At 34.5% G+C, this 27,633-nt stretch overlaps 1 protein-coding gene across 1 annotated transcript in view; it reads right to left on the reverse strand.

The window, feature by feature from the left end:
* The window catches only part of NUA (nuclear pore anchor), a 158,605-nt gene that overhangs the window by 82,737 nt on the left and 48,235 nt on the right, over positions 1 to 27,633 (reverse strand). The window contains exons 17-27 of the mRNA XM_089796895.1: positions 8,894 to 9,007; positions 8,656 to 8,734; positions 8,451 to 8,494; positions 8,264 to 8,337; positions 6,533 to 6,635; positions 6,287 to 6,421; positions 6,109 to 6,207; positions 5,984 to 6,025; positions 5,721 to 5,774; positions 4,989 to 5,168; positions 4,853 to 4,900 (exon numbers count right to left, since the gene is read on the reverse strand). Of these exons, the coding sequence (XP_089653021.1) occupies positions 4,853 to 4,900; positions 4,989 to 5,168; positions 5,721 to 5,774; positions 5,984 to 6,025; positions 6,109 to 6,207; positions 6,287 to 6,421; positions 6,533 to 6,635; positions 8,264 to 8,337; positions 8,451 to 8,494; positions 8,656 to 8,734; positions 8,894 to 9,007 (972 nt within the window). The remainder of the gene's footprint in view (positions 1 to 4,852; positions 4,901 to 4,988; positions 5,169 to 5,720; positions 5,775 to 5,983; positions 6,026 to 6,108; positions 6,208 to 6,286; positions 6,422 to 6,532; positions 6,636 to 8,263; positions 8,338 to 8,450; positions 8,495 to 8,655; positions 8,735 to 8,893; positions 9,008 to 27,633) is intronic.

The raw sequence follows: 27,633 nt of genomic DNA on the forward strand, positions 1-27,633 counted from the left end.
CTTCTGGCTGCGAGAGAAATTGGAGTACTTTTCAAGACATACACACAAAGAAACATAATAGGTTGACCCAAGAACGCCTAAATGACTTGGTCTATGTGAAGTACAACCTTCTCTTGCACGAGAATAAGGTGAAAGGGCAAGCTTCATATGTAGCACTAGACTTGGATGACATTGATCCATATTCAGCAGATTGGATTGCTCCTCCTAATGGTGAGGGTGCAGATGAGGATATGGGCGAACCTTTATTGACAGATGAGTAGCTAGCTGAGTTTGAGATGGAGGCAGATGACTGGGATGCAGATGTGGCAGCACGTGAGGTGGAACCTGAGCTTGGTCATCCATCAAAGGCTTCTGTGGAGCGTGAGGCACCTACTAGGGCACCTGTCGAGGATGTTGCTACGGCAACTACTTCAACACCACTCACCCAGCAGCAGCGATCTTTTTTGAGTTTTACTCGTAGACGCAATTTATAATTGCTACTTTTAGTTTTTATTGATACTGAAACTTGAACTTAATATGTATTCAGAAGTTGTTATTTCAAACTTTCATGGAGTTTGATTGCTATATGTATTGAACTTATTTATATTTTGATGTTATACAGTTATATTTGTTTTTCGGTTTATGATTCTATTACTATGTTAATCTACTAAGTTTTAATTGCTATGAAATTATGAATTATTGTTTAACTCAAAACTTTGCTTCATATATGGTAGATATCTCAAATCATTATATGTTCTACAAATGTAGTGTGTATGTATGCATTTTTAAGAATATTTAAGAAATTGTATATTTTCAAATGTTTGATAAATGTGCCGATTTATTGCCGAATAATTTGCTGAGTTTTTGCCGATTCCGATATTTTCACAATTTTTGGGTCAGCCAAGATATTGCCGATACCGAATTTTTAAACTATGGTTCAATGTAAATCATCTTTCTGATAGATACTCATACTTTCGATATCTACAACTATTATTATTTAATATTTACATAATAGAAGTTCTAGAAATCTTCCATTTGATCATTTGAGTATTTTAATGTTTAATGCAACGTTCAAGTATCTATATTTTAGTAATTAGTATTTTACATATTTACATCTTATATTGTTATGTATTTTTTCATAACTAGCATTATAGTACCACATACATAGCATACATTATATACAGATCACGTCCCCACACCATCCCCAAATTGAGGCCCCTTTGTCCCCCTTGCTTGGAAACCCGTGCCCCCATCCTGACGTCCAGTGCAATATAACTATGGTGACTCCACTATGTATACTTCATTAGTATTTTTCTAAATGACGTTACTTCATTATCCTCCTAACTTACTCGTGCAGTTATACTTGTGACATTAATTTGTAAATTCTTATTTCTTCGATAAAATTTTGTAACCACCAAAACATTGGCTATATGCATGAATATTGGCACTGAAATGTCTAAAAAATCTATTGGCATTTGTAATTACTAATTTAGTAAATGTACAAGAATGATTAAAGAGGAGTTGACTATTTTGTACCTGTTTTATTCTCTCGTTCCATCAATAGTATACATTTACTGACGGTTAGTTATATATTTTCTGTGGATGATAATTTGTAACAACCAATTCATTGGCTATATACATGAATTTAAGTAGTGAGACATCTAAATAAATCTATTAGCATTTGTAATTAATAATTTAGTAAACGTACAACATTGATTAAGACTAAGTTCAACTACTTTGTACCTAACTCCATTCTCTTGTTCCATGCAATATCCCCTAAAGAGAATTTAACTGCTTTACCCTATTCTTCCTAACTTGAGTTTACATTCTGCTTGGAACCAGCAAATAAGCTCCCTCAAAGGAATTGTGGCACATATATGAATTTCCTATTTTGGGGCTACTTCCTTAAGTGATATTTATGTTTATCCTTATCTTGGAAAATTCCTCCACCATGGTATTACTCCATCCCTGACAAGCCAATCTATCCTCTTAACGAAATTAGAGGGTGTTTAAGGAATTGGATTAAAACATATAATTGTCATACATAATATATCATAAATACAATCCTAATTCCATTATATATGTATACAAACATCTCTATATATCTTCATATACTTTTATATATTCATGTATAGAAATACCTTATATAGTTATTTCTATATACCTTTATATATCTTTATGCATTGTTTTAGCTATCTTTGTAATGAATATTGTACTCTTTTTATATTATCCTTTTTCATTAATGCTCCTAATTTGAAAGTAATACAATCTGCTGTCCACCATGATTACAGCAATATATTTTGCAATCCTTCATCTTCAATATGATCAATACCAATTATAATTATAATCCATCCTCCTTTCCTCAACATATATTTTATTGTCTTATTCCCTAATACCTCCCTGTCTTGAAATAAATATCTCCCTCTTCATAGATCTTGCAATTAGATATAACAGACTACATCCCAAGAGACAAAACTCGTGTCTATTAAGTATCACATCCTTACCTTTGTGCTAATCACACCCCTTAGCATTTGATTATGATTAGTGATTACCTCTTTCTTACTTAATTACCAATACTGATCTTTGTTGATGTATGTTCGAGCTTGATTCATTATATCTATTCTTTTGGCAACCAGTCATGTTATCCAAAAATTTGAGGGATCATAGTTAGAAGCTAACCAATATCCTGGTGGCAAGACTAATGAAAGAGTAGACGGTTCCCAGAAGAATATTCATCATCAGCCACAGTAAACGTGCATATATCTCATATATGAATATTCATACATAATCACTAAGATATTCATACAGCGTATATTCCAGATTGATGTGCATAAAAGACACCCCTGCGATCGGTCAAGTATTGAACAATTGCTATTCGAGTGTTTGGAGAATCGCAGTCAACGATTGTTAATCTGTGCTTAACAATGATATATGGATTCGCATTCTGCGTTAACAGCTGACAGAGACATATCTGGCAATCATATCATTATTTGGAGTGCGATACACTGTATATTGTTTATGTAATGTTCATTATATATATTTCCCGTTAGGGCCAACTTGCCATTGATTAATTAATTACAGATTTTATGGAAATTCTTTTCTCCATCAATTGTTCCTCAATCGCTGTCTTTATCAATAATTTTTTCCTTCTTAATCATTGATTGGGAGATATTATGTTTCTTATAAAAAGTTTCTGGTCCTTCTATAGTATTGACACTTTATCCTTTAATTGTATTATATTATCATTTATTATTCTTAATTAATTTCTTTTTTATATTATTATTATTAATTATACATCGTTAGATTTATACTAAGTATTATAAATTTTTAGATTAGTATTTTTTATCCTGATTTAGAATATATCAAAATGATATTTTGCTAAGTGAAAAAATTAACATTAACACTTCCGTAATTTTACAAGTCTCTGCCTAACATTTCCCTGATGTGTCCAATCTGACTTGGAGCATCATTGCTATGCTATCAAGTGAATATAATCATCATAGAGCATTGGTCACAAGAAGTGCTGTAATCAGAGGCGATTCAAGCAAAAATACGTTGCAGAGGTGTCCTCAACAAAATAGCAATGGTGACAGCTTTGGCAATGCCAACATCATTTCTTTAATTAATCCTTTATACTAATTCTTGTAATATGGCTGGAGATGCTTCACTATTCAATTCACTTATTATTTATTCAGGCTTGCAATTCAAAAAAAATGTTGATGATAATTCTGCCCTCCAAATAAAAGGCATAGTAGTTTGATATTGATAATGGTCTAATCCATATTAATAACAGGGGAATGCAATTCAGTGACGAGGGCATAATTTCCAAATTTCGAGAAGTAAATGTTGATGATGCTGTAATTCGTTGATTATATAGCTACGAGAGATATCTTCCTCCCATATCTGAGATAGTGGTCTTGGTCACGTGATGCTGTTTCTCCTTCTCCGTGTGTCATTACAACACAGTCAGCCAGTCACATCGATGGCAATCCTTGTATTGGGAGATGTTTGAACACATTAAAGAGCCATTATGATGACATGTCACCATCCCATAACAGCGGACATTTCAAGTGTTACAGCAGTCTCTTCACTGTCTGGACAGTGAAGAGTCCAATAATGAAGAGTCCATAAAGTAGGAAATGGATCATTAAGTACTGGAAATGTATTCATTGCCGGTTCAAGCTTCTGTGTGATGATATAAGAATATATTTTATTGTCTAAAGATATTCATTTTTTCACAGAAGAATGTTATCATTGTTGCAGTTTGTTATAGCTTTTGGACAACTGGCTATCAGTCTTCCAATGATTCATTATTAATAAAGTGATATTTTGTGCTGGGTTTTTCGCCCTCAACTTTCAAGTTTGACTGTTCGAGGCCTTTCCTAGGGTATATTTCTGTGTCTTTGCGATCATCATTTTTTTGTTGTTTTTCTGTTTCTCTTAGTTCTGGTTTAAATCTTCAACATAATCCATGATGTTAACTATGTGCCTCTAATAGTGCAGACCTGTCAGCTGGAAGAATGATCAATTTTGCCTCATATTATAGTTTTAAAGCATACCAAAAAAGGATTATGCAGTGGTTATCCAAACTTCAAACTAGTGCTAAAAGAATGACCACACAAGTGCGCTCAACCACCAAGACTAAAGATAAATTAGATAAAGACTATTCAATGTCCCAATAAATGACATAAGAAGTCGTATTAGTAATTGCAATTCAAAATATATCTCTAAACCTCGATACCATATCTATCACTAACAAACACAATGCACAGAAGAGAGAAAAAGAAAAGAGTAAATCAAAATGATAAATGCAATAAATAAGATCAAATAGAATGTTTCCATGTAAACACAAAATAAGCAGCCAAAAGCACACCTTATCTTCAACCTTCTTTAACGTTGCCTCCAGATCAGAACACCGGGCCTGTAATAAAACTTGCAAATAAGTTATCCAATCGTTAAAACAATAAACAATATAATTTCCATGCAAAGGTGTCAAAACTAATAAAGACCTCGGCAATCAATGCCCTTGCTTCTGCTGAAGATACTGTCTTTAAGGCATTGGCCAAGTCCTTGCTCGTCGATTCAATTTGTGACAATGCTTGTTTTAAAGTTTGCTCTTTTTCAATTGTAAGATTGCGAACATGTTCTCTCTCTAACTGCAGCTCTTCTTTTCCTTCTACCCACTCTCTCTACATTTAGAATGACATCTCAGTTACTTTAGGCAAAGCTAATAATAATGTTTAGAATATACAAATATGACAATTGAAATAATCGAACAACCTACTTATGGCCAAGGTTTTTAAAAATAAGTGGAAAGTTGAGAAAAGTTTTCTCGATTCAAATAAAGAAAGACATAATAAGGTATGTACAAGATTAAAATAATCATAGCTTACTAAGTTATTAATAACATCTATGCAAACAGTATTTTTGCAAAGCAAGGGAAATCATAATTTTAAAGTTATGATAATCATTCAGTTCACTTCATCATGCAAATACACCAGGTACCCTGCATTACTACACATTTCACAACTGCTTTAAAAAGGCGGTTAAAATGAGAAACGGGATATTGATAAATTGTAACCCAACGAGGAAAACAAACATTGTATAACAGCTAACCTTTTAAAAACACACTTGAAGCTCAACTCTCAATTTCACACCTTTAAAGAGTTTCCATTGAGCCAAGAAATTTGATATACAATAATGAACCTTTATAAGTGTACCAGGTGAAACCTGATTATTACCTGCAAAGAATTCAACTTATCTTCTAATCTCTTTCTTTCTTCTACTCTCGAACTCTGTACATTGGAATAGAATTGTCAACAATTTGTAACAAAAACAAATATTAGTTTTGCAATAAAAAAATAAGAAGGAAACACTGGAATACAAACAAAAAAAATTCAAAACATTTGCACTGAAAAATATAGGTTTGTAAAGATTTCAAATAAAAGCAAAATACACAGGAAGTCACTTTACGGCAGTATTATTAAATTCAGCAGTAACATACCTCATGAACCTCCTCTACATTGTGTATCGTATCTAAAGTTGCCTGGTAAATAACAATATATTAAAAAATAACTAATCAAACCCAAAAAGAATATATCATGATAAAAAAAGTTCAATAACCATTACCTGTAACTCATAAACTCTTTTTGACAATTCAACTACTTCTTCAGATACCCTCTTCTCTGCATTGACAAGAATATTTTTTTCGTGTTCCAAGACAGAAACCTGTGCAAAAGTATCATACTTCATATTACATCAGAAAACTTAGAAAGCATGATTTCAGTCCCCAACAATTGCTTCATACCTCTACAGAAAGCTTTCGAGTAAGTTCTTCAGATGCCTGAGCGTTCTGAGAACTTTCTCGTAACCTTCGCTGATACTCTGTTATAAGTTGAGAGAATTCAACATTCCTCGCTAGAACAGCATTCATTTCATTTCTCTGGTAATTTAGCACAAAAAAAAATCATTAATTATAAGAAATAAATGTCATATGAAACACAAGCCTTGTTGTTTAATACAAACACAACAAAATTAACAAATACATATTTACTTGATTTTCAGAATCCTTCATAAATGAGTCTAGCCTTTCACGAGCGTAATTTGATTCCAAAATGAGTCTGTCACGCTCAGAGCGTAGCGTATATGCTTCATGTCTAGTCAAAGAGTAAAGACCTCTTAATAGAAAATACAAAAGTATATTAAAGATTTTAAAAAACTGGACTAAAAACGTACATTTGTCTAAAGAAATATTATTTTATCACCCTGCTTCCATTGTTAAAACACTATTTTGTTACAATTAACTACATTTGGATCTAGAATTCCTAGATACAAGCCACTGCAATTAAAGACAAGTCACTTAAATCAGCACACTTTGAGTAAAACACATCAACAGACCCGAACAAATTGCATTTGCAATCCTTAAACCAAACCGAGCATGCATGAGATAGCATTTGACAAGAGCCCAAGCACAAGAGGAATACTTTATGCCAAAAATGATAAAATCTCAAACTAATGAAGTAAACTTAATATACTTTCAATACCTCTAACATTATAACCAAGATATTTAAATTTAGCGTACAATTGACAGGACAACATACAAGGTAAAACAAAGTTGTCATTTTTGACTTGTGGAGAAGCTAGATGTTAATATTAATTTATGAGTACACATTGTGTAGACCAAAAAAAGGATGCTCTATACACTATTAATGTTAATTTGCATCACTTGGGATTTGATCTCAAGACCAACATTGAGCATAGATCTTGCCAAGTGACCTACATGTAAAAAATACCTCTGGTTGCCAGCGTAAGAATAATGCCTCACATTAACAAGTACTTGATACTTATAAGAAATAATATTTTCAAAAATTCAAAAATGAAATCCAGGTGTTAACAGAGCACAGTTTCAGCCCTTAAAGCAAATTAAACATGCATATATAGCATGTTAAAAGCGCTTAATCACAACTAAAATACATCATGCAATAATGCAACAAGTCTTGATCAGATATTTTAATGTTCTTGAACTAGCAAACCTTCAATGCCTTCACGGTACTCACAAGCTAACTTGTATTTTTAAATTTCATTGTCAGGATCACCTACATGATAAATATAGAGGTCATTTTTGTTACTAACAAGCTAGCAACCAAGCAACTTTAATGGAAGCTTAAGAGAGGTGCTATATATGATGTAAAATGTTTGTACCATCTCAGTTTTGATATCATGAACAAACTTGGGAGTAGATTCTGTGAAGCAGCATACACCTAAAAACATTTCCCCTCAACAGGCAATATGACGAGAGATTCTCACACAATAATGGTCAACAGATATGCGAGATGATTTTCCAATTAATTTTTTGAGGGCATCCAGGGGCTCAGTACAAAATCATCTTTTGAAGGCTGATAACATGCACAGTTTACTTGACGAGGATAAGATTAATCAGACTGCTAGTTTGACTGTCAAGATTCATAGCAGAGATTGGACATGGAAAGGAGGATGGAATTAGTTTAAGGCTGTGATCCATGGCCCCTTAGACTGACCAGTCTCACAGAAATCATTAAAACTCTTCATTCATTAATTCCTTATCTCAAATCACAAATCGAGTTCTGCAATTTATCTGTAGGACCAGCTAATCCAATTGAATACAGTGAGTTTAAGAAAAAGCATACATAATTCTGCTGAAGAAAGCAAAACAGGAACAGAATACATATGTAAAACAATGAAATCCCCATAAAAGCAAAGATTATAAATTTCCTACTTCATTATAACAAAGGATTAGAATAAATACTTTGCAGACTTTATATCTTCTTCAAGACATCTAATGCGTTCCATGGCTTGCTCATGTGTCTTCTGAGCTGTTTCCTGCAATATATTTTCAGAAAAAGACAGGCTTTTCAGATGTAAACACAAAATTATCTTGATGCATTGCCATATTCCATATTCATAACCCATTGTGCACAAAAGATTCACTATACCTGAGAAATTTCTACAAGCCTTCTCAGGTCTTTCTTCCCATCAACTGCAAGAAAAGCATCCAATTTTTTGTCAAAAGATAATTTTCTGAACAATCAAACAAGCAAATCCAACTCATTCACGGAATAGCTGTATTGTTCAATGGGTTCTGCTTTGCATCCGACAAAATTATATGATAAAAAACAAAAGTATCGTTAATTTACAAACCAGGCAAATCCACAGTAGGATACTGGAAGAAAGAACGATTTTTTAGTTCCTCCTCATAGAGCCTTCTATACATTCCCAACTGTTTCAAAATACTATTAGAGAGCATGCTATCCAAAACAGAAAAATACAGCACAACAAAACTATCATATATTCAAAACACACCTTCTACTGGTAAAGAAACGGAGAACTGTTGTTCTAACCTAGTAATCTCAAATTTTGATTGTGACCTAAAACTTACAGTTCCCTGAAGGGACTCTATCATGCCTGACTGCTCTTCAGATTTTTTTAAAATGATTGAAACTTTGGAGAAAGCCTTATCGGTTCGCAACTTAAGCTCAGAATCAAATGCCTCCTATGCAATTCAACAAAAAGTCCAAGTAAGCACCATTTCCCAAGTAAATGCATTCATGTCCATCATACACACAAGCAAAAGAAAAGAAAGGGAAAATTTTACTCATTTCTAAAGATGTAATCCAAATTTCTAAGAACATCAAAGAAAAACAAATTTTTCTTAGTTAAAAACTTTAATATGTTTGGTTGCTAGAATTGCAGAATGCTGATATTCTATTATACTGGAATTAGCAAATTATGGAATTTCCACATCCAGAATATAGTTTTGGAATATAACTGGAACCGTGTGGTTCACATGGAAGATGAGTGGGAAGATCATTTTCTTTATTTGGTTTGAATCTGCAGCTGACCTTGCAGTTTTATTGACCTGCGTCCATGACGTTTCATGTTAAGATTCCAAAGCTAAGAAGCTTAGTGGGCAGCCTAAAACCTTACTATAAGCAATGTGGAGCAACCGTTGAATAGGTAAGTTATGCCAGGTGTTATACTCCAAGCAATATTTGACTTTTCAGCAACGTCCACTTCTTTGCAATGAGGGGCATGACTCTGTCTATAAGGGGCAAGCGGATTGGCTTTCATGCACCAAACAATAACGCTGCAAACACCAGAACAACTTCCTCTCTTATGCTTTTGCTTGTTAAAGAAGTATACACAAATGTAATTCATTCCCCAAATATTCCACAACCATAAAAGGAAAACCAGGTATACGTAAATATATAGTTGCAGTGAGAATAGATGAAGAGGTTGAAATCCCTTCGTACTTTGTGTGCACAATATACATGCGAATCATGCAAGATCCCGTAACTGCGTGCACGGGTGTCACCTATGAGAGGGAGAGCATAGAGAAATGGATAAATGAGCTCGGTAAGAACACCTGCCCCGCCACAATGCGAATACTAGACAATTGAGACCTCACTCCCAACCACACCCTACATCATCTCATTCTAGACAGCTCTTCTAGTTCATTGAAGATTTTTAGGGTAAAAAAAGGCATGGACCAAAAAGAATTATAAAATTTTGTTTATAAAAAATGAAATTGGAATTGGTTTTCCAATTCCACCTTTTCATGTGGAAGATAGGTATGCTCATTTTGGATAAAAATTGAACCTAGAAATTTCAATTCCATTTTTACTCTTTGGAAACAAAATGTGAATTTGGGAATTCGGATATTTGCATTTCCCAATGTTAATTCTGTAACTTGCTAAAGTGTTAAAGCATACTGATCTGAGAACAGATCAATTCGATCTGAGATTGCATGATAAATATAGGACTAAGTTGTTTGCATCGTTTCCTTTATAAAATCAGCGCCTATCCTTAGGATGTTTGTTTAAGACTAAACTAAACATAATTGTGTATGTTTGTGATTAAACTTTATCATCCTTAGAAAGTTGCCGACTTCTAGAGGGTTTAAGCAAATAATTTTGGAAGAGGCATGTCCTTTCTAAGGACATGTCCCTTGACTCCTATACTTATAGACGGTAAGAATGAAGTCTAAGGACGCACAAGATCAATACAAGCCTGCTCCTTAATCACTGCCTTCATATGAATTGCAGAAGTAAAACACAGAATTCTGATTTACATTTCTAATCCAGTTAAAGGCAATAATCTGAAATTACTCACAGCAAGTTATAAGAAGATAAAGAGGGTAGAATTTAATCTATATTCAGTCCAAGGAATTTGCAAAAACTTTCCATGGTATTAGAGCTCTAGTAGTCAAACCTAGGCTCTGCAAAATTCAGTAATCAGACTTCATATATATCTAGCAACTATCTCCTATCTTCAATGGCATACACAATCAGACCCAAGGTCAGGTTTGATGGTAAAGAACACTTTGATGCCTGGAAATTCAGAATCATGATGATTCTTGAAGAGAATAATGTAAAACAACTTGTTGATAGAGCATTCAAACAACCTCCAATTGAACCTCATAAATCTATCTGGAGTAGAGGAAATAGAAAACTCATTCAAATCATATTAAATGGAGTAAAAAATGATATTGTACCCATGCTTACAAAACATCAAACTGCATTTGATATGATAAAAGCATTACGAAATGCATATGAGGTCAACGATGCAACTAGGGTTCTCGCACTAAAAAGGCAACTAAATCACATTCAGATAAAAAAAAAGGCGAACCAATGAATTCTTACTTCCTAAAAGTTGCCAACATTAGAGATAAACTGTCAAGTATAGGAACCATTATTAGTGACACAAAATTAACACTAATGGCTATAGATGGATTACCAGATTCGTGGGAGACTTTTACACAAGAAATAAGTGTCAGAGAAATCTTCCTAACTTCAACAAACTTAAGAACGATTGTCTTCAAGAAGAATCCAGAAAACTAAAGAAAAGAGGGAAACTGAAAACAAAAGATGAAGAACTTCATGTTCTTAATACACACTCCTATAAGGGCAAGAAGAAACATTTCAAGAAGAAAAAAGGAAATCAAAAGAATGGAAAACCCAAAAAAGATCTACCGAAAGATCTATCCAAAATAAAGTGTTTCAAATGTGAAAAATTTGGACACTACAAATCTAATTGTCCTTAAAATTCTAAACAACAAGCAAACTGTACAAATGTTACTAGGGAAGAAGATATCTATGATCCTAAAAATCATGTATTGTACTCCTCACTATCAAATGAAATTTCAAGTAAAGCATGGGTAATTAATAGTGGATCTTCTAGACATATAATGAGATACAAAGAAACACTAGACTCTTTATCAAAAAAAGTTAACGGTGAAGTTACCATTGGTGATAATTTAGCAAATTCCGTTGAAGGAATTGGAAATTGCACCCTAAAACTAAAATCAAGAAATTCTCTTCTTCTCAAAGGTGTACTCTATGTACTAGTGATTAAAAGAAATCTAATCTCAATTACAGCACTTGAAGATGATGGGCATAATGTTGCATTTGTGGATGGCAAAGTATTAACTTGGGCAAAGAACTCCTCAATCAAGAAAGCTAAGTTGATTGGTCAAAGAAAAGGATATTTGTATGAATTGAATATAAAATCTAATCGACCTATTCAAGCCTTAATTCATGAAGCTGTAGACATAAATGAAATATGGCACAGAAAATTAGGGCATCTAAATTTCAAAACCTTAGCAACTATGGAAAAGATGGTTACTGGGTTACCTAAACTAAATAAAGACCACTCAAACATATGCAAAGGGTGCACTCTGGGTGAGAACACCAAAAGTCCATTTCATGATAGCACTAGAAAAACAAATAATGTATTAGAATTAATTCATTCAGATTTATGTGGACCTATGTTTGTTCCTTCTCTTGGAGGATTCTGGTATTATATTTTGTCCATAGATGATTTCTTTAAGAAAACATGGATTGACTTCTTAAAATGCAAAAAATCAGAAGAAATCCTAAAGAGATTTAAAGTATTCAAATCATTAACTAAAAACTTTTCAGGACATAAGATTAGAACCTCTTAGAACTGATAACGGAGGGGAATATACCTCAAACTTGTTTAAGAGGTTTTGCAAAGAATCAGGGATTAAGAGAGAGTACACCGTTCCTTATAATCTAGAACAAAACAGAGTAGCAAAAATAAAGAATAGAACAATTATAGAAGCTGCTAGAGCTATGATTTTTGATCAAAATCTAGAATATTACCTTTGGGCATAAGCGTCTTGTACTGTTGTTTATATTGAAAATAGAAGCCCGCATTCTTACCTTAGAGATAAAACTCTTGAAGAAGTATTTACTAAGGTCAAACCTAATATAAGTCATCTTAGAATTTTTGAGTGCCCTGTATATATCCATGCTCCAAAAGAAAAGAGAACCAGCTTAGAACACTCTAGGAGGAAAGGTATTTTTGTAGGGTGTAGCGGAACATCTAAGGCATATAGGATTTTCATACCTGGACAGAAAAGTATTGAACATAGTGGGGATGTAATTTTTGAAGAAGACCTAGCATTCAAAAGAGCCCTAAGTTCTGAAGAACCTTCTCCTTTACCTAGTTCTGAAAGAAATAGTGAATTTGGGTCCCAGAGGGAGAACTTTGAAGAAATTGAAGATGAAATTCAAAATCTGACTCTTGAAGAAACTCAAAATTCAAATAAAAGACCATTTTGGGCCATAAAAACAGTTGAGGCAGCTCAAGACTTTGTTGCACCTTTTGGAACAGTCAAAGAAAGCAAAAGACCTAAAAGATTCTCTAGTTATACAGCAACCATGAGTGATTTTATCTAAAACAGAACCAACCAATCTTTCTAATGCTATTAAACATACAACTTGGAAAAAAGCTATGACAGAAGAATACCAATCTATTATGAAAAATGATGTTTGGGAATTTGTTCCAAGACCTAAAAGAAAATATGTTGTTTCTTCCAAATGTATATTTAAAATAAAGCATGCTACTGACGGTAGCATTGAGAAGTATAAAGCTAGATTTGTAGCCAGAGGATTTTCTCAAAAAGTAAGGGATTGATTATGAAGAACCTTTTTCTCTTGTTGCCAGATATACCTTCGTAAGAGCAATCTTAGCAATTGCTGCATCAAAGGGATGGAAAGTACATCAAATGGATGTAAAAACAGCATTCCTAAATGGAAAGATTACATAAGAAGCATATCTGGAGCAACCTGAAGGATTTGAAACTCATTATCCTAACATTTTTGTTTGCAGGCTCAAGAAAGCTCTCTATGGGCTTAAATAGGCTCCAAGGGCTTGGTATGAAAGAATTGATAAGTATCTCACCGGCTTAGGATTCTCCAAGAATGAAGCCGATCCAAATTTATATTATAAAAGAGATAAAGATGATATGGTAATTCTGATACTGTATGTTGATGATTTATTAATAACAGGTGATGATCATCTTATAGATCAGTGCAAGAAAGATCTAATTAGAGAATTCGAGATGAAAGACTTGGGACTCCTTCATTACTTCCTACGGTTGGAAGTACGGCAGAATTATGACAGTATCATACTTAATCAAAGGAAGTATACATCACACATTTTGAAGAGATCTGGAATGTGGAATTGCAAATCTATGTCTTCTCCAATGGAGACTAATCTACATAAACTTAAAGAAGCGATTGCAGAATCACCTTCCATAGATTCTACTCTCTACAGACAGATGATTGGGTTCCTTATGTACTTAGTAAATACAAAGCCTGATATTTGCTATGTTGTTAATGCCTTAAGCCAGTTTATGTGTGAGCCAAAGGAGATTCAACTAGTTGCAGTTAAACACATTATGAGATGCTTACAAGGCACTCTTAATTTTGGACTCAAATATGAGAAGGTTGGCTTAGATTTACATGGATTCACGGACTCAGATTGGGGTGGAAGTGTTAAAGACTGGAAAAGTACTTCAAGATGTTGTTTCAGTTTAGGATCAGCAATGATATCTTGAATATGCAGAAAGCAATCTTCAGTAGCTCAAAGCTCCACAAAAGCCAAAGACATTACAGCAGCAATGGCCTCTCGAGAAGCAATTTGGCTAAGGAAGTTACCTGTGGAATTATTTGGGCAAGCTATGAATCCTACGATTATTCATTGTGATAATCAGAGTTCCATCAAGCTTTCGGTGAATCCAATGTTTCATGACAGATCCAAACATATTGAAATTCCTTACCATTATGTAAGAGATATGGTACATAGGAATTCTGTAAAATTAGAATACATTTCCACTGCAGATCAAACAGCAGACATACTCACCAAGCCTCTATCTAGAGTAAAGATAGACCACTTCAAGAGGAGACTTGGTATGGTTGAATAGTAATCCATTTGTTTTCTTTAAATTATTAATAAAATAATTATATTTTGTCAGGCTATTGACTGTTATGGGCTCCAACATTTGTATTAATTATTTAAGAGGTGACAATCTCTGAGATAATGAACACTTGTATATAAGACATTATGAGAGATGACGATCTCTTAGATAATGTGCTAAATAGTAGAGTTCTATTGTATGATCTAGATGAGTTCAAGATCATATTGTGATATTGAAATTGCTATGTCAATTAGTCACAATTTGGATAAAGGAAGAATGTTATTATTCTCGAGATTTATCCTGTATTCTAGTAGGTCTTAAACTCAGGATCATGTTGTGCTACAGAAATACCAGTATCTATGAGTCACAACTTGGATAAATGAAGAAATTAAAATACTCTTCAAATTTATCCTGTACATTGTATTCTTTGCAATACTGTTATCACTAGTATCATTGATTTGTCATACTACAGGCTTAGTAATATGACATTGTATCATGTGTTCTATGATACCACATGCTGAGGAGATTCAGATAGATAGAGTATCAAATCTTGCTTGTTCATCTTTATTGATGTTGCTATATATGATATCTCTCAGTATGATCATCAAGTTAAAAGGGAGTGTTAATTCTGTAACTTGTTAAAGCATACCGATCTGAGAACAGATCAATTCAATCTGAGATTGCATGATAAATATAGGACTAATTTGTTTGCATTGTTTCCTTTATAAAATCAGCACCTATCCTTAGGATATTTGTTTAAGACTAAACTAAACTTAATTGTGTATGTTTTTTATTAAATTTAATCATCCTTAGAAAGTCGCCAACCTCTAGAGTGTTAGGCAAATAATTTTGGAGGAGACATGTCCTTTCGAAGGACATGTCTCTTGACTCCTATACTTATAGAGTGTAAGGATGAAGTCTAAGGACACACAAGATCAATACAGGTCTGCTCCTTAGTCATTACTGCCTTCATACGAAATGCACAAGTAAAACACAGAATTCTGATTTACATTTTTAATCCAGTTAAAGGCAATAATCTGAAATTACTTGCAGCAAGTTATAAGAAGATAGAGAGGGCAGAATTTAATCTATCCTCAGTCCAAGGAATTTGCAGAAACTTTACACCCAATTCCACCTCAATTCAAGCAACTAAACAAGCCCTAAAAGTACACGCTATCAAGTATGCTTTGGTCCAAATCTCATCCAAGGAAGGGTTTGTTAGCTGAGAAGAACCAAAAATATGACAAAGAAAAGGATGAAGCTGATGATCAGATTCAACCATCAAATCAAAGGTCAACTCTAAGTCTAAATATGCCCTCTTTGCATCCTTCAGGAACATCCATTGGTCAAAAAAAGGAGAATTTTAGAACATTTTCAAAAATCGTTAAATGTGCAAACTCGAGGAGGACACAGATAAGAATATTGCACATTAGTTGTATGCAAATGGAATTTCATTTACTGTGGTTCACACTACATATTGGCAAAAGATGGGCAAGTTAATTAATGAAGCACCAAAAAGATACAAAAAGACAAACTACAAGAAAGTTTGTACCAACCTTTTGGCTAAAGATAAAGATGTTATTCATAGACAATTGTTCAAGTGATCGAAGATAATGCAAAAATATGCAGAGCAGCAAGGTCGAACACAGATAATGCAAATAATTGGTGCACCCCTTATGTAATTCATTCTTTGAACTAAATGATCCTAAACTTTGCCAAAATTCAATAGATAAGAAATATTTATAAAGAAGCCAAAGAAAATCAGATGTTAATTTGTAATTATCACTGTCATGGGCCTTTGATGGACATTTTGCTAATATAGAGTTGATAAAGAAAGTTTCCTTTTGTATTCAAAATATTCAAATATATTATTTTTATTTTTTCTTCTAATAAATAAGATTATTTTTAGTATCCCTACGTTCTTGCTATATTTAGCATGTTCTTCTAGGGTATTAGTTAATGGTCACTTCAGCTGTCTTTCTAAGTTTTTCTTAATTTAGTCTATTTTTAGGCAACACTATTATTAGTGTGTGTAAAGCATTGTATTCACAATTTCTCATCCGGTTTTAACAAATTCATGGTATCAGAGCAGTAGATATTTTTAGGCAAATTTTATTGGAAAAATTCAAAATTAATTTTTCGAATATCATCAGCCTGACTTAGACCCGTCTAGGGTTAACTGCAAATTTGTATGTGTCAGTATTTCTGTTTTTTCACAGGTAAAAAAAGCAATAGTAACTATCGCGCCTCAAAAATCCAGCCACAATCTGCAGTTTATTTTTTCAATTGCCATTTTTTCTCTCTACCAAGAATTGGCATTCTTTGCCACAATCTGCAGTTTATTTTTTCAATTGCCGGTTTTTCTCTCTACCAAGCATTGGCATTCTTTGAACTACGACCTATCAGAAATTTTTCGTAGGTCACAACACTGCATTTATCCTCCAGATTGTGCATCTTTTTCACACTCCTTACCCGTAACTCCTGTACTCGGTGCCAGGTGCACAAAGGATAAACGCGCACAGAAAAAAAAAACTGTGATTTCATTTTGGATGACATTTTATCTTCATTACCGTTCTTTTAGGCCATGTTTCTCGATCTGAAGGAGTCATTCCACATTTTTCAGCATTCCAAACATTGACAAAAAAACAAAGACTGAGTCCATTATTTTTTCTGCTCACCAGCACTTTTTTGGGTGGGCATTATTCTGAAATTGCCCATGTTTTTTGGAGGGAGGAGGCAAGAAAAACAAAACAAAGTCCTGTGATTTTTTGGGCCGTCTCAGCCAACATTTTGCTTGGCGTTGATGCATTTTTTTGTTTTTTTTTTGTGTTTGAAACCCTAAATCCAATTCTTTTCGATTTCAGATGCTAGGGTTTCCTATATATTTCTGAATTTGGGTTTTTATCATGTATACCTTGATTAGAGTTTTTTCAAAAAAAATCAAAATAAGGGTTTCCGATGAATTTTTTGTCGGTTCATCTTGTCTGCTTTCTTATCAGGTTTCAGTTTTTTCCAGTGTGTTCCACCAGCCTCACAAGGTTGACCCATAGCCTTTGTTTTCATGATAACATCTATGACAAACATTACGATGGAATGGAATCAGCGGTTTAATGGTCACAATTACAACTCCTCAAAGCAGTGCACGATGAAAACATTTGAATGTCGTTGTCGTGCTAAAAAGATCTTAGGTAGGAAACCGTGTCCTACAACAGTAAGAAAAATCAGGATAAATAGGATGAACATAATCGGGAAAATTTCCTTTATTCAATCATTTAGTTACAGATGATCAGCTCCCTCTGGTGCCTTCCAGTAAAACAGCTACAGAAATTTGGGACATCTTGAAGGGTCTTTATGGGACATCCGACAATAGCCGCACTTTCTGAAATATATGATTATGATGAATGAGAACACATCTCTCCAGAAACATCTTACAAAAAATCAACGACCTACTTGCCTACTTAGAGGCTACTGGCAGCAAGATGAAGAAGCTATGCTAGTAATCACACTAAAGAGCCTAACCCAAAATCCTACAAGCCCTTCATAGAGACGCTCAATATCACTTTTAATAATGTTTCCAGGACACTCTATTCTCTACAACAAACTTCTGCAACTGGATGGATGGAAGCAACAGTTTAAAAGTCATGCAAGTCCGCCTCCATTTAACAAGTGCCCTTCCCATTGCAAACTTTTAGACAAGAACAAAGGTACACCTTCACTCCTACAGGAAAAAGGCTCAGCTCAACCTTCGGCATCTTGAGAAAAGTGTTCAGTGCAATTATTAAAAAAAATTTGGTGACATGAAGAAAGTCCGCAGGAAATAGTTGGCACGTAGTCTTCCTAGGAAGGGTCTCAACAAAAAGCCTCAGCTTCTCCGCATTCAGATGGGGAGTTTGCATCCTATGCCTTCTGATCAGCTCATCTTATGGGACGGTTTCAATAATTTTTCCTCAAAAAAATTGTCAAGTGGGTTTTCATAACTTTTTCCCTTTAAAAAATCAATTGTGTTTTCTCGTTTTTCCTCAACAATTGAGTTCTGTATTCTTTGATCCATGTCTCTACTTTTGTTTGGTTTTGATCGATTTTTCACCTAAAAAGTTGTTTTTGGTGTTGATCGATTTCACCTCAACCATCATATTTTATTTTGCTCAATTTTCACCTCAAAAATTATGTTTAGTTTTGATCAATTTCATTTTCTGCATTTGAGAGGGGAATTGGAGTACATATGGTTTTATTCATTGTGTGAAACGAAATAGGTAGGTGTTGACTATTGTAGCTGTGATAGAGATCTTTATCCTTGATTTTGTTATATGTTGAAATAGAGATAATATTGTATCAACGCCTAGGGAATATATTTATGATAAAATTTGAGATAGTTTTATTTGGAGAGACATGTGTCATGTGAAGAGTCATACGTTTGGAAACAAAGAGTCTTGTCTTTGGAAATTAAAAAGACTCAGTTCTATCTATCTATCTATAGATATCTTAGTTACACAGTTCTGCCCTTGGCCCTTCGAACCAATTCTTGGTCCTAGTCCCGGTTCCCTTTTGGGTTCCACTTGGGTTTGAACCCAACCAAATTGGTTCCTTCGGGTCAAACCTAGGTCGAACTAGGGCAGAACCACGTAGACCAAGTGCGAACCATGTACAGTTCCATTCGGATCATTCTTTAATTTAGTGCACAAAACAATTATTACAAAATTTGAATAAAGATTTTTAGCATTAAAAACAAAACTTTCTAAAGTTTGAATTTTATTACATCAAATTAAGCTAGCCCTCAAGATTTCTTCCAGTAAAATTTTGATATCCAATTGTTGATATTGGCCCCTGCCCGAATAATTGGAAGCTTTATATAGTGATAAATCATATTTGAAACATTAAACATCTTCAATAGGTGAAGGGAGTTGCAAGCTAGTGAAGCTACTTATATAACATTTTTCAAATAGGATGTTAATTACAAATAAACAAGCTCCTTGTACTATGAAAAAGTAACAAGTGTTGGACAACTTGGTAAGCAGAAATGTTATTAGTGCAGTTCATCCTAGTAACATTGCTAGTGTTTGTGAACCAACTAATGCTTTTGATGAAGAAGAAGAAGATGAATATTTAGATAATCCATTAGATAATTGAAACTTAGCATAAAGTTCTAATTGTTAAGAGTCTAAACAATGATACTTAACTCGATATTATTTTAATATTTTGGTGTTACTAATAAATTTGATGCCAATAGTACAAGTATATAGTGTTTTTGTTGTTTTTATGATACTATTTGGCATTCTAATCTTAATACATTTTTCTAGGATGCATACATACATACATATGTGTGTGTGTGTGCGCGTGCATACTAACGAACCCAAACCCCATTTCAAGATTTTGACATACAACGAACCGGTTCTTCGAACCTGAACTCGAATCGGTAACTTAGAGAGAAATGAACACTTTGTGTGTTAGACATACACATCAAGTGAAAACATTGCATTTTAACATTTTTATATCAATAAAAGATGTATTTTTCTAGTGTGGTTGGCATTTTCCCTTCAATTTGAAGAGTTTTCCTACAATAAATATCTTCTATCTTATGTACTTTTTTTTTCTTTATTGTTTTTTATCTTTATTCTGTGCAAAACATTAATTGTTGACAGCTAGCAAAGCAAAGGACCTAGTGGACTTTGAAAAGACCTCTCGCATTCCTCCACAAAATATATAAAAGGACCTAGTAAACTTTGGACCGAGTTATAGTTTTCCATATAATTTACGGTAGCAGCAAAAGAACCACTGATTATTGACTTTTCTGATGTCTATGACCTCATTAGGATCAACTATGTTCAATATGTAAGCAATAGTGCTTACGCCTCTCCAAAAAAAATTGTGCAACTCCTTTCTGTTTCAGCAAGGTTCTGAAACATTCCACAATAGATCTATTCCTTCTTTCAGCGATTTCATTATGTTGTCGTGTTCTTGGTGCTACCAAGTATCTTTTGATTCCATGATCATCACAGTATTTATTAAAATCGTGTGAAGTAAACTCACCTCTGCCATCAAATCTAAGACATTTCAATGTTTTACATGTTTGCTTCTCAATTCTTGCTTTATACATCTCAAACATATGAAAAGCTTCTCATTTATCTTTAAGAAACATAACAAGAATCATTTTTGAGTAGTCATCAAAAAATAGAATGAAGAATTTATCACCATGACAACTTTCAATTCCAATAGGACCACATAATTTTGTGTGTACTAAGTGTAGAATATTTTTTGTAGAATATACCTTGTTGTTAAAGCTTGAACTGGTCATTTTTCCCAACAAACGTTCATTGCAAATTGCATTGTCTGATTTAGTCAATATCAATATACCTCTTAACACTTTTCCTTTTGTTCAATTTCACCAAATTATCAAATTTTACATGACAGAGCCTCTTACGCCACAACCAACTTTCTTCTACCTTAACAATTAAACTATGTCCAAATGTAGTTCTCAGCTTGAAAAGATTACCTTTTGTCTTTTCACCAGTGATCAATTTGCCAGATTTTCCTGATATTTTGCACTTTCCATTGTTGAGCTCAAAATTGAATCCTTGGTAGGCTTGTTGAATTTGAAATTGAGCAATTACGATAACAGTCAAACTTCTAGTCAACCTACTATGGAAACTGCATTTCAAGCTAGTCTTAACCTTGATTCATCAAAACAAAAATTTGTTGCACATAATTTAGATGATTATGACCGCTTAATGGCTGAGGAAAGAGAGTTAGAAAAGCTGGAAATATTAATAGTGAAAAGGCTTCCTAAAGGCAAAGGAAGATACAAAGGAAAGAGTCCTATTGCAAAGGAAGATACAAAGGAAAGAGTCCTACTGCATGCCAGAAATATAGATAGATGGGTCATTTTGCACATAGATGTCCTAATAAGACTAAGAAGGATGAAAAGAAAGAAAGATTGAAGAAATTCAAAAACTTCAAGGAAAAGAGCAAGAAGTTGTGCTATATTGTTAAAGATGAAGATGGTGATGAATACAATACTTGATGGTAATGATGAGGAAATGGTGTTTGTTGCTGTAAAGGAAGATCCCTCTACCAACAATACTGAAACTAGTGAAGAGAAAGCTCTGGTCTCAAGTATGAATTGCAATAGTGGTTGGATCATTTACAATGCTTGTACACATCATATTAGCGACATAAAGCATTTTGTGGCAGTACTATCACAATTAATTGATGTATTCAAATCCTAAGTCCCATGGATAAATGTCTTCGTTATCAAATTCATGCATTCAAGCCCCGAACTAGATCCAAGTCCATACCAACTCTGAATTCGCGAGATGGTTCGTGTCAGATTCGTGCAGGTTCCAAATTTGACCCTATGTGTTCGTTCGGACTCTTGGTCCACTCATTTCCTCCAAAGATGATATCATCAACAAAGATTTTAGCAATTAATATTCTATCATCACTTTGACATTTCAAGTAAGCATTATTGTTATGGCTTGTGCTTTCAAATCCAATCTTAATAAGATGAGTGTAGGCTTTCACACCATGCTCACCGTGCTTGCTTCAATCCTTACAATTATTTGTGTAGCCTGCAAACCAAATCTTTACCTTTATCAGTAACAAATCTTTTAAGTTGTTCAATGTAGACTTCCTCTTCAAGTATTCCATTTAGAAAAGCCGATTTTACATCCATTTGATAGACCTTGAATCCTTTATATGCAACATAAGCCAACAGTATTTTGACTACTTCCAATCTTGCAACAAATGCAAAAGTTTCTCCATAATCTAATCCTTCTTGTGCATAACCTTTGCAAACTAATCTTGATTTGTTTCTTATCACTTCCATTTTCACTTAGGTTGTTCCTAAAAACCAGTTTTGTAATTATAATGTCCTTGTCACTTGGTTTGGGTACCAATGACCATGTCTTGTTATTCTCTATCTGATAAATCTCCTCCTTCATTGCATTCATCCAATCATTATCCTTTAGGGCGCATTTGGCAGCAGGAATCAAACTGAAATAGGCATTTGTAAATTCCTAAAACCTAAAATACTTTGTTTGGGTGTACAAAATCGAAATTGAGAATAGGAATACATATTCCAATTTTGACTCAAAAATGAGCATTTGTGATTCCACCCAAATAGGTGGAATTGCAATACGTATTCCAATTCCAATATTAGTTTTTCAAAATTTATACTTTTCAAATCCATAAATAGAATATTGGCACAATTTATCTTCAGTATTTACTCAAACAAGGATGATTTGTTTTCCAGAAGCATTGTTGGCTTATCGTACTCTACAACCATGCCTGCAATCAAGTTGCCCATCAACATGTATTATTACAAACAAGAACGAAAGGATGGGAAATTTTGAAAATATTGAAAACATATCGTCTAAGAGAGAGCCTGAACCATATCGATATCAATAATAGTGGGTACCATGTGGGCAACTGATACCACTGTCCAGCCCTGAAGTTCCTATCTAATAACTTTTGGAAGGATAGAATCTATTGCAGAATCAATAGAGGCAGTTGCCTCATCAGCACTAGAATGCGATTGCGCTTCAGCAAAACACGTCCGAAACACAAGAGTTGCCTTTGTCCTAGACTCCAGTTTTCTCCTTCCTGACTCACTGCATAGTGCAATGCCTAAACTAGTGAGCCCTGAACCTCTATTTAATATTAAACTGTTCAACAATTTATCAAGACAGAATTGGACAATAGAGATTAATTTGTTAAAACATTAAATACTTAGTGCGGAAGCTCGAGTTCAAATTTTAATGAGAACGATTTCTTCTCCTGAAGTTTAAATTCTTACCGTGAAAACAAATCATCCTCGAAATCCATGTCCATTGTCTGATGAGGAAGTGAATTTTATCAAAGATTTCCTTCAACTAAGTTCAATAGTAAAACTATATTTAGGTAGCGTTCCCCATCCATTTTAGATCTTGTGTGTGTGCTGCTATAGTGTTCACAGATTTGGATGCCCTATTCAACTAGATGTGCTTCTATCCAAATTTGGATGAGGCTAAATGGGGCAGTGAATAACAAATCCAAAATTAGTTTAGTTGAACCGAAGAAATTTAGAATAACAAATCCAGAATTAGTTTTGTAAAACCAAATGAGCCTAGAATAACAAAACCAAAATAACAAATTCAAGTATAACAAATCCAAAATAGCAAATTTCAATGCTCAATTCCTATTCCAGCAGCAAAACAAGCCCTTAGTGCATCTTTTACGATTCTCGGTTCCATCTCTGATAGTAATCCATGCAAACATGAGACAATCTGACATGAATCAATAACTAATCCATGCGGACCCAAGAGAAACCGACACGAAGCCACATGAATCCCCAAGGACCCAAAGGCCAAACTTGGAATGAGTGTATATATATATATAATCCCCGAGCAGCTGGGGGAGCGAGTTGGATCAGATAAAAGCCCTCTATATGAACTACAACTCTCTCCTATTAAATTACAGCTCACAAATGCCCAAGCTTCAGCAGCGGCTGCCCACTTTATTCAATGACTTAAGCCCAGCTCACTCACCATTGAAAGGGAAATCTATAGAGCCCAACTCATATAGATGCCTTAACTATATAGGTTGCCCATACCCATAGAATAGATAGATAGGTCTCGAGTCCCCCTAGGCAATTACAGGAGAAGAAGTGAGGTCAAGAACAACAATGGATAAGGCAAGCACTAGCCCCAAATTATTGAGGGCCCACACACACCCCCCAACCAATCAGCTGGGCAGGGGTGAGCAGGACGATATAGTTTTCTATCTGGGTGGGCCACGTTGAACAGTAGTTCCCAGCAAACAAAGTGCCCTTGATGCAGAAATCTCAGGTGTTCATGGACGATCCAAGCCGGCCCATAGAATTGTGTGGGGCCCTCCTCACCCCCTAACGCCCCCAGATGCAAAGGTATATTATCATAGGGCAGGTAGGGCCCCTAGGAGCCTCTACACACACCACTCCCTAGCGAAAAGTAGGGCCATAGAATAGTAGGGGCCTTTTCTCTTCCATGGTTGGTTGCATCGAAATGTGATGGGTACAACCCAGCAATATAACCCCTAGGGCACCTCCAACTATATACCTCTACATCGAACAGAGCCTTTTCTTGAACGAGCCTTCACTGAACTGTAGCTGTAATCGAAAGGAGTGATGGGGGGAGCGTGATGAGGTTGAGGGGGTCTCCAATGGGATCTTCGTAAAGTGGGTCATTATGAATGTTATGATGAATTGGATTGGGAAATCTAATGGCAAAAAGGAGATTCATTAGCTCGTTATTCACTTTGAATCGGAGAAATGAAAGAATCTATCAAAATAATTAGACAGGCCCTAGAAATAATTTCAGGCCCTACAATTCTATGGGCAGCACTTTGCCACCTCGACGAATCGGACAAATGTTACACATGGAATTGTAGGGAAGCTATGGATATTCACTACGGTTATGGGGGAATAATAGAATAATAAGGCTCCCTGCTGCCCGAATCTATAGCCTCTTGCACACCCATCCTACTTGGGGGGTAAAAGCCTCCCACCGCCTCCCCAACCCCCCCCTGCCCCCCACATTATAGTTATGGAAGTTCATTATTGCCTGGGGGGAGGGAAATCAAAGTGTATGCATTTGGAAGAGAGACGTTGACGATTCCCTTGGAACATCCGCTTGCATCTTTGATACAGAATACCATGCCTTGACCCACACCTAGTCAATGGTATTTCGTTGCATTACAAGAGGTTGCCTGAATTCAGCAATCAAATGTGGCACCCCCATTGCCCTCTATATCTTAGTTGTAGGGCATGACAAGCCCTCCATAGAATTGTAAGGCCTATCTAGAGATCTCACTGCCGATAGATTATTGTAGGGGCTTTGTCATCCTCTAACTCTCCCATTGAGCTTCTTTCGATGCATCGGGTAGGTGTATTGGTCACAACTATTTTACATATATATAATGCATATAAACATAAATTTATATATATATATATATATATATATATATACACACACACACACACACTCATGAATCCATGAATTGGATTCTCAAAGCCGAATCCGACCCGAACCCAAATCGACAATTGGATAAATGTTTGTCCCTAGCGGATGACTGTATGGGATTCAGGCCTTTGAATTATAGACTTGCTAATTAATCTAAATGAAATGTTAAAACAATATCACAAAGAATTTGAACACTAAAAATAGTACTCCTAATCTAACTAGTTAATGAATTATTAAAAAGACTGAAGATCAAACAATAAAAAATGTAGTGAAATTTTGTCCCATGTTTTATGTTCAATTTCGTTTGAGTGAACTTAAAGAAAGATTTAAGCTTGCTTTGTTTCAGCCCTTCTGTAAAAGTGTTTTGGAGTCATCAAATGTTGCTTGAACCCAAATCAAGTTGCAATTTGAATATTTCACATTAAAATGAGCTACGCTATAGAATGGAGACAAGAGTTGAGTGTACAAACAGAAAGGTTTAATATATTTGACATGAGCCATAATATACTCTTGACAAATTGTGTCACTTATTAAAATGACTATATGTTCATTACAGAACAATTGAGGCTTTCATTCAGCAAAGGAATAGAATTTCCAGCATCATACCGATAAGCTTGAGGCCAACCTTGGTACTTGTCCTCCATGTTGAAAATGTATCTCCATCAGGAAGAACCAAATGTGCATCTATGAACATTACGATGCTTCGTAGGTTTATGTCTATGCATCTCTAAATCCCCCAAAAGCATACCTTGAAAATTGGGAAACCCCTATCAGAATTTCTCTGAGTTCATATAAATAAAACTAATTTTTCCCAAAGTCGTAATTGTTGAAGATTATGGGTGCCATAGAGACCTCTACCTCTGATATTGCTAAAGAAGAGATTTATGATGATATTTATTAATATCAAGTGAGCATGTGTGGCATTCAAGATGTGATAGGTGTCTCATCCTAAACATCTGACATTTTATTATATGAAGAGACATGCCACATGCAAAGAGACATGCGTTTGGAAATATGAAAAGACTTGCATTTGGAAAATAACGAAACTTTTGGTTGTGATATGAAGAGCCCCTCAATTTTTATATATATATATATATATATATATATATATATATATATATATATATATATATATATATATATATATATATATATATATATATATATATATATAATTGCTTTGTGTGATAAACATTGTATTACGTTGAAAGAGACATATATACTCAAACTTATTTTATTTAATAAAAGAGACATTTTTGGTGTGCCTGGGTTTTTCCCCTCTAGTTGGAGGGTTTTCCGAGGATGAATTGGTGTCTCTGTCTTATTGTTCTTCATTTTGTTTATAGCTACTTATCTTTATTTTTTGCCAAAATATTAACATGGTATCGAAGCCAGGTCAGATAACAGCAATTACCTAGTAAGGGAATTTCTCTTGTTCTCTAATACGTGTATCTGTTGCAAATTGCATAAGTATTTTGTAGGTAATGTGTAACTGTTGAAGTGAATAGCGGTAAGATAGATTGTTTTACCTGAATTTGTCTGCTCATAGTCCGTATGTTAGTGCCCTGCTTTTCCATGGAAAAGGTCATTCTTTCTCTACCCCGTTTGTTCTAGTCCTCTGTTTCTGATAATTTGAATTCAGATACAGATTATCATTAAATTTGATGGCTTTAAATGTCCTCGTCATTATTGACTTTGAATGTCTTTGTCGTGTTTCTATTGTCTTTGTGCAATCCTGACACATCACCATCAAAGCTCTGCATATGTTTTGTAATGTGGCAGCAATTGTTCATGACCACCAGTACATATTTCTTCATGTTTGTGTTGATGTGGATTCAGTTTTCTTCTCTGCCGGTGGATGGCTTGCATGTCTTCAGTGAATAGATTTTGCGGGTTTTGATATTGTCTCTTTATTGTTTC

This window comes from Cupressus sempervirens, chromosome 8 (genome assembly GCF_028749045.1).
Source record: "Cupressus sempervirens isolate cs-2001-9-10 chromosome 8, ASM2874904v1, whole genome shotgun sequence".
Classification (NCBI taxonomy): Eukaryota; Viridiplantae; Streptophyta; class Pinopsida; order Cupressales; family Cupressaceae; genus Cupressus; species Cupressus sempervirens.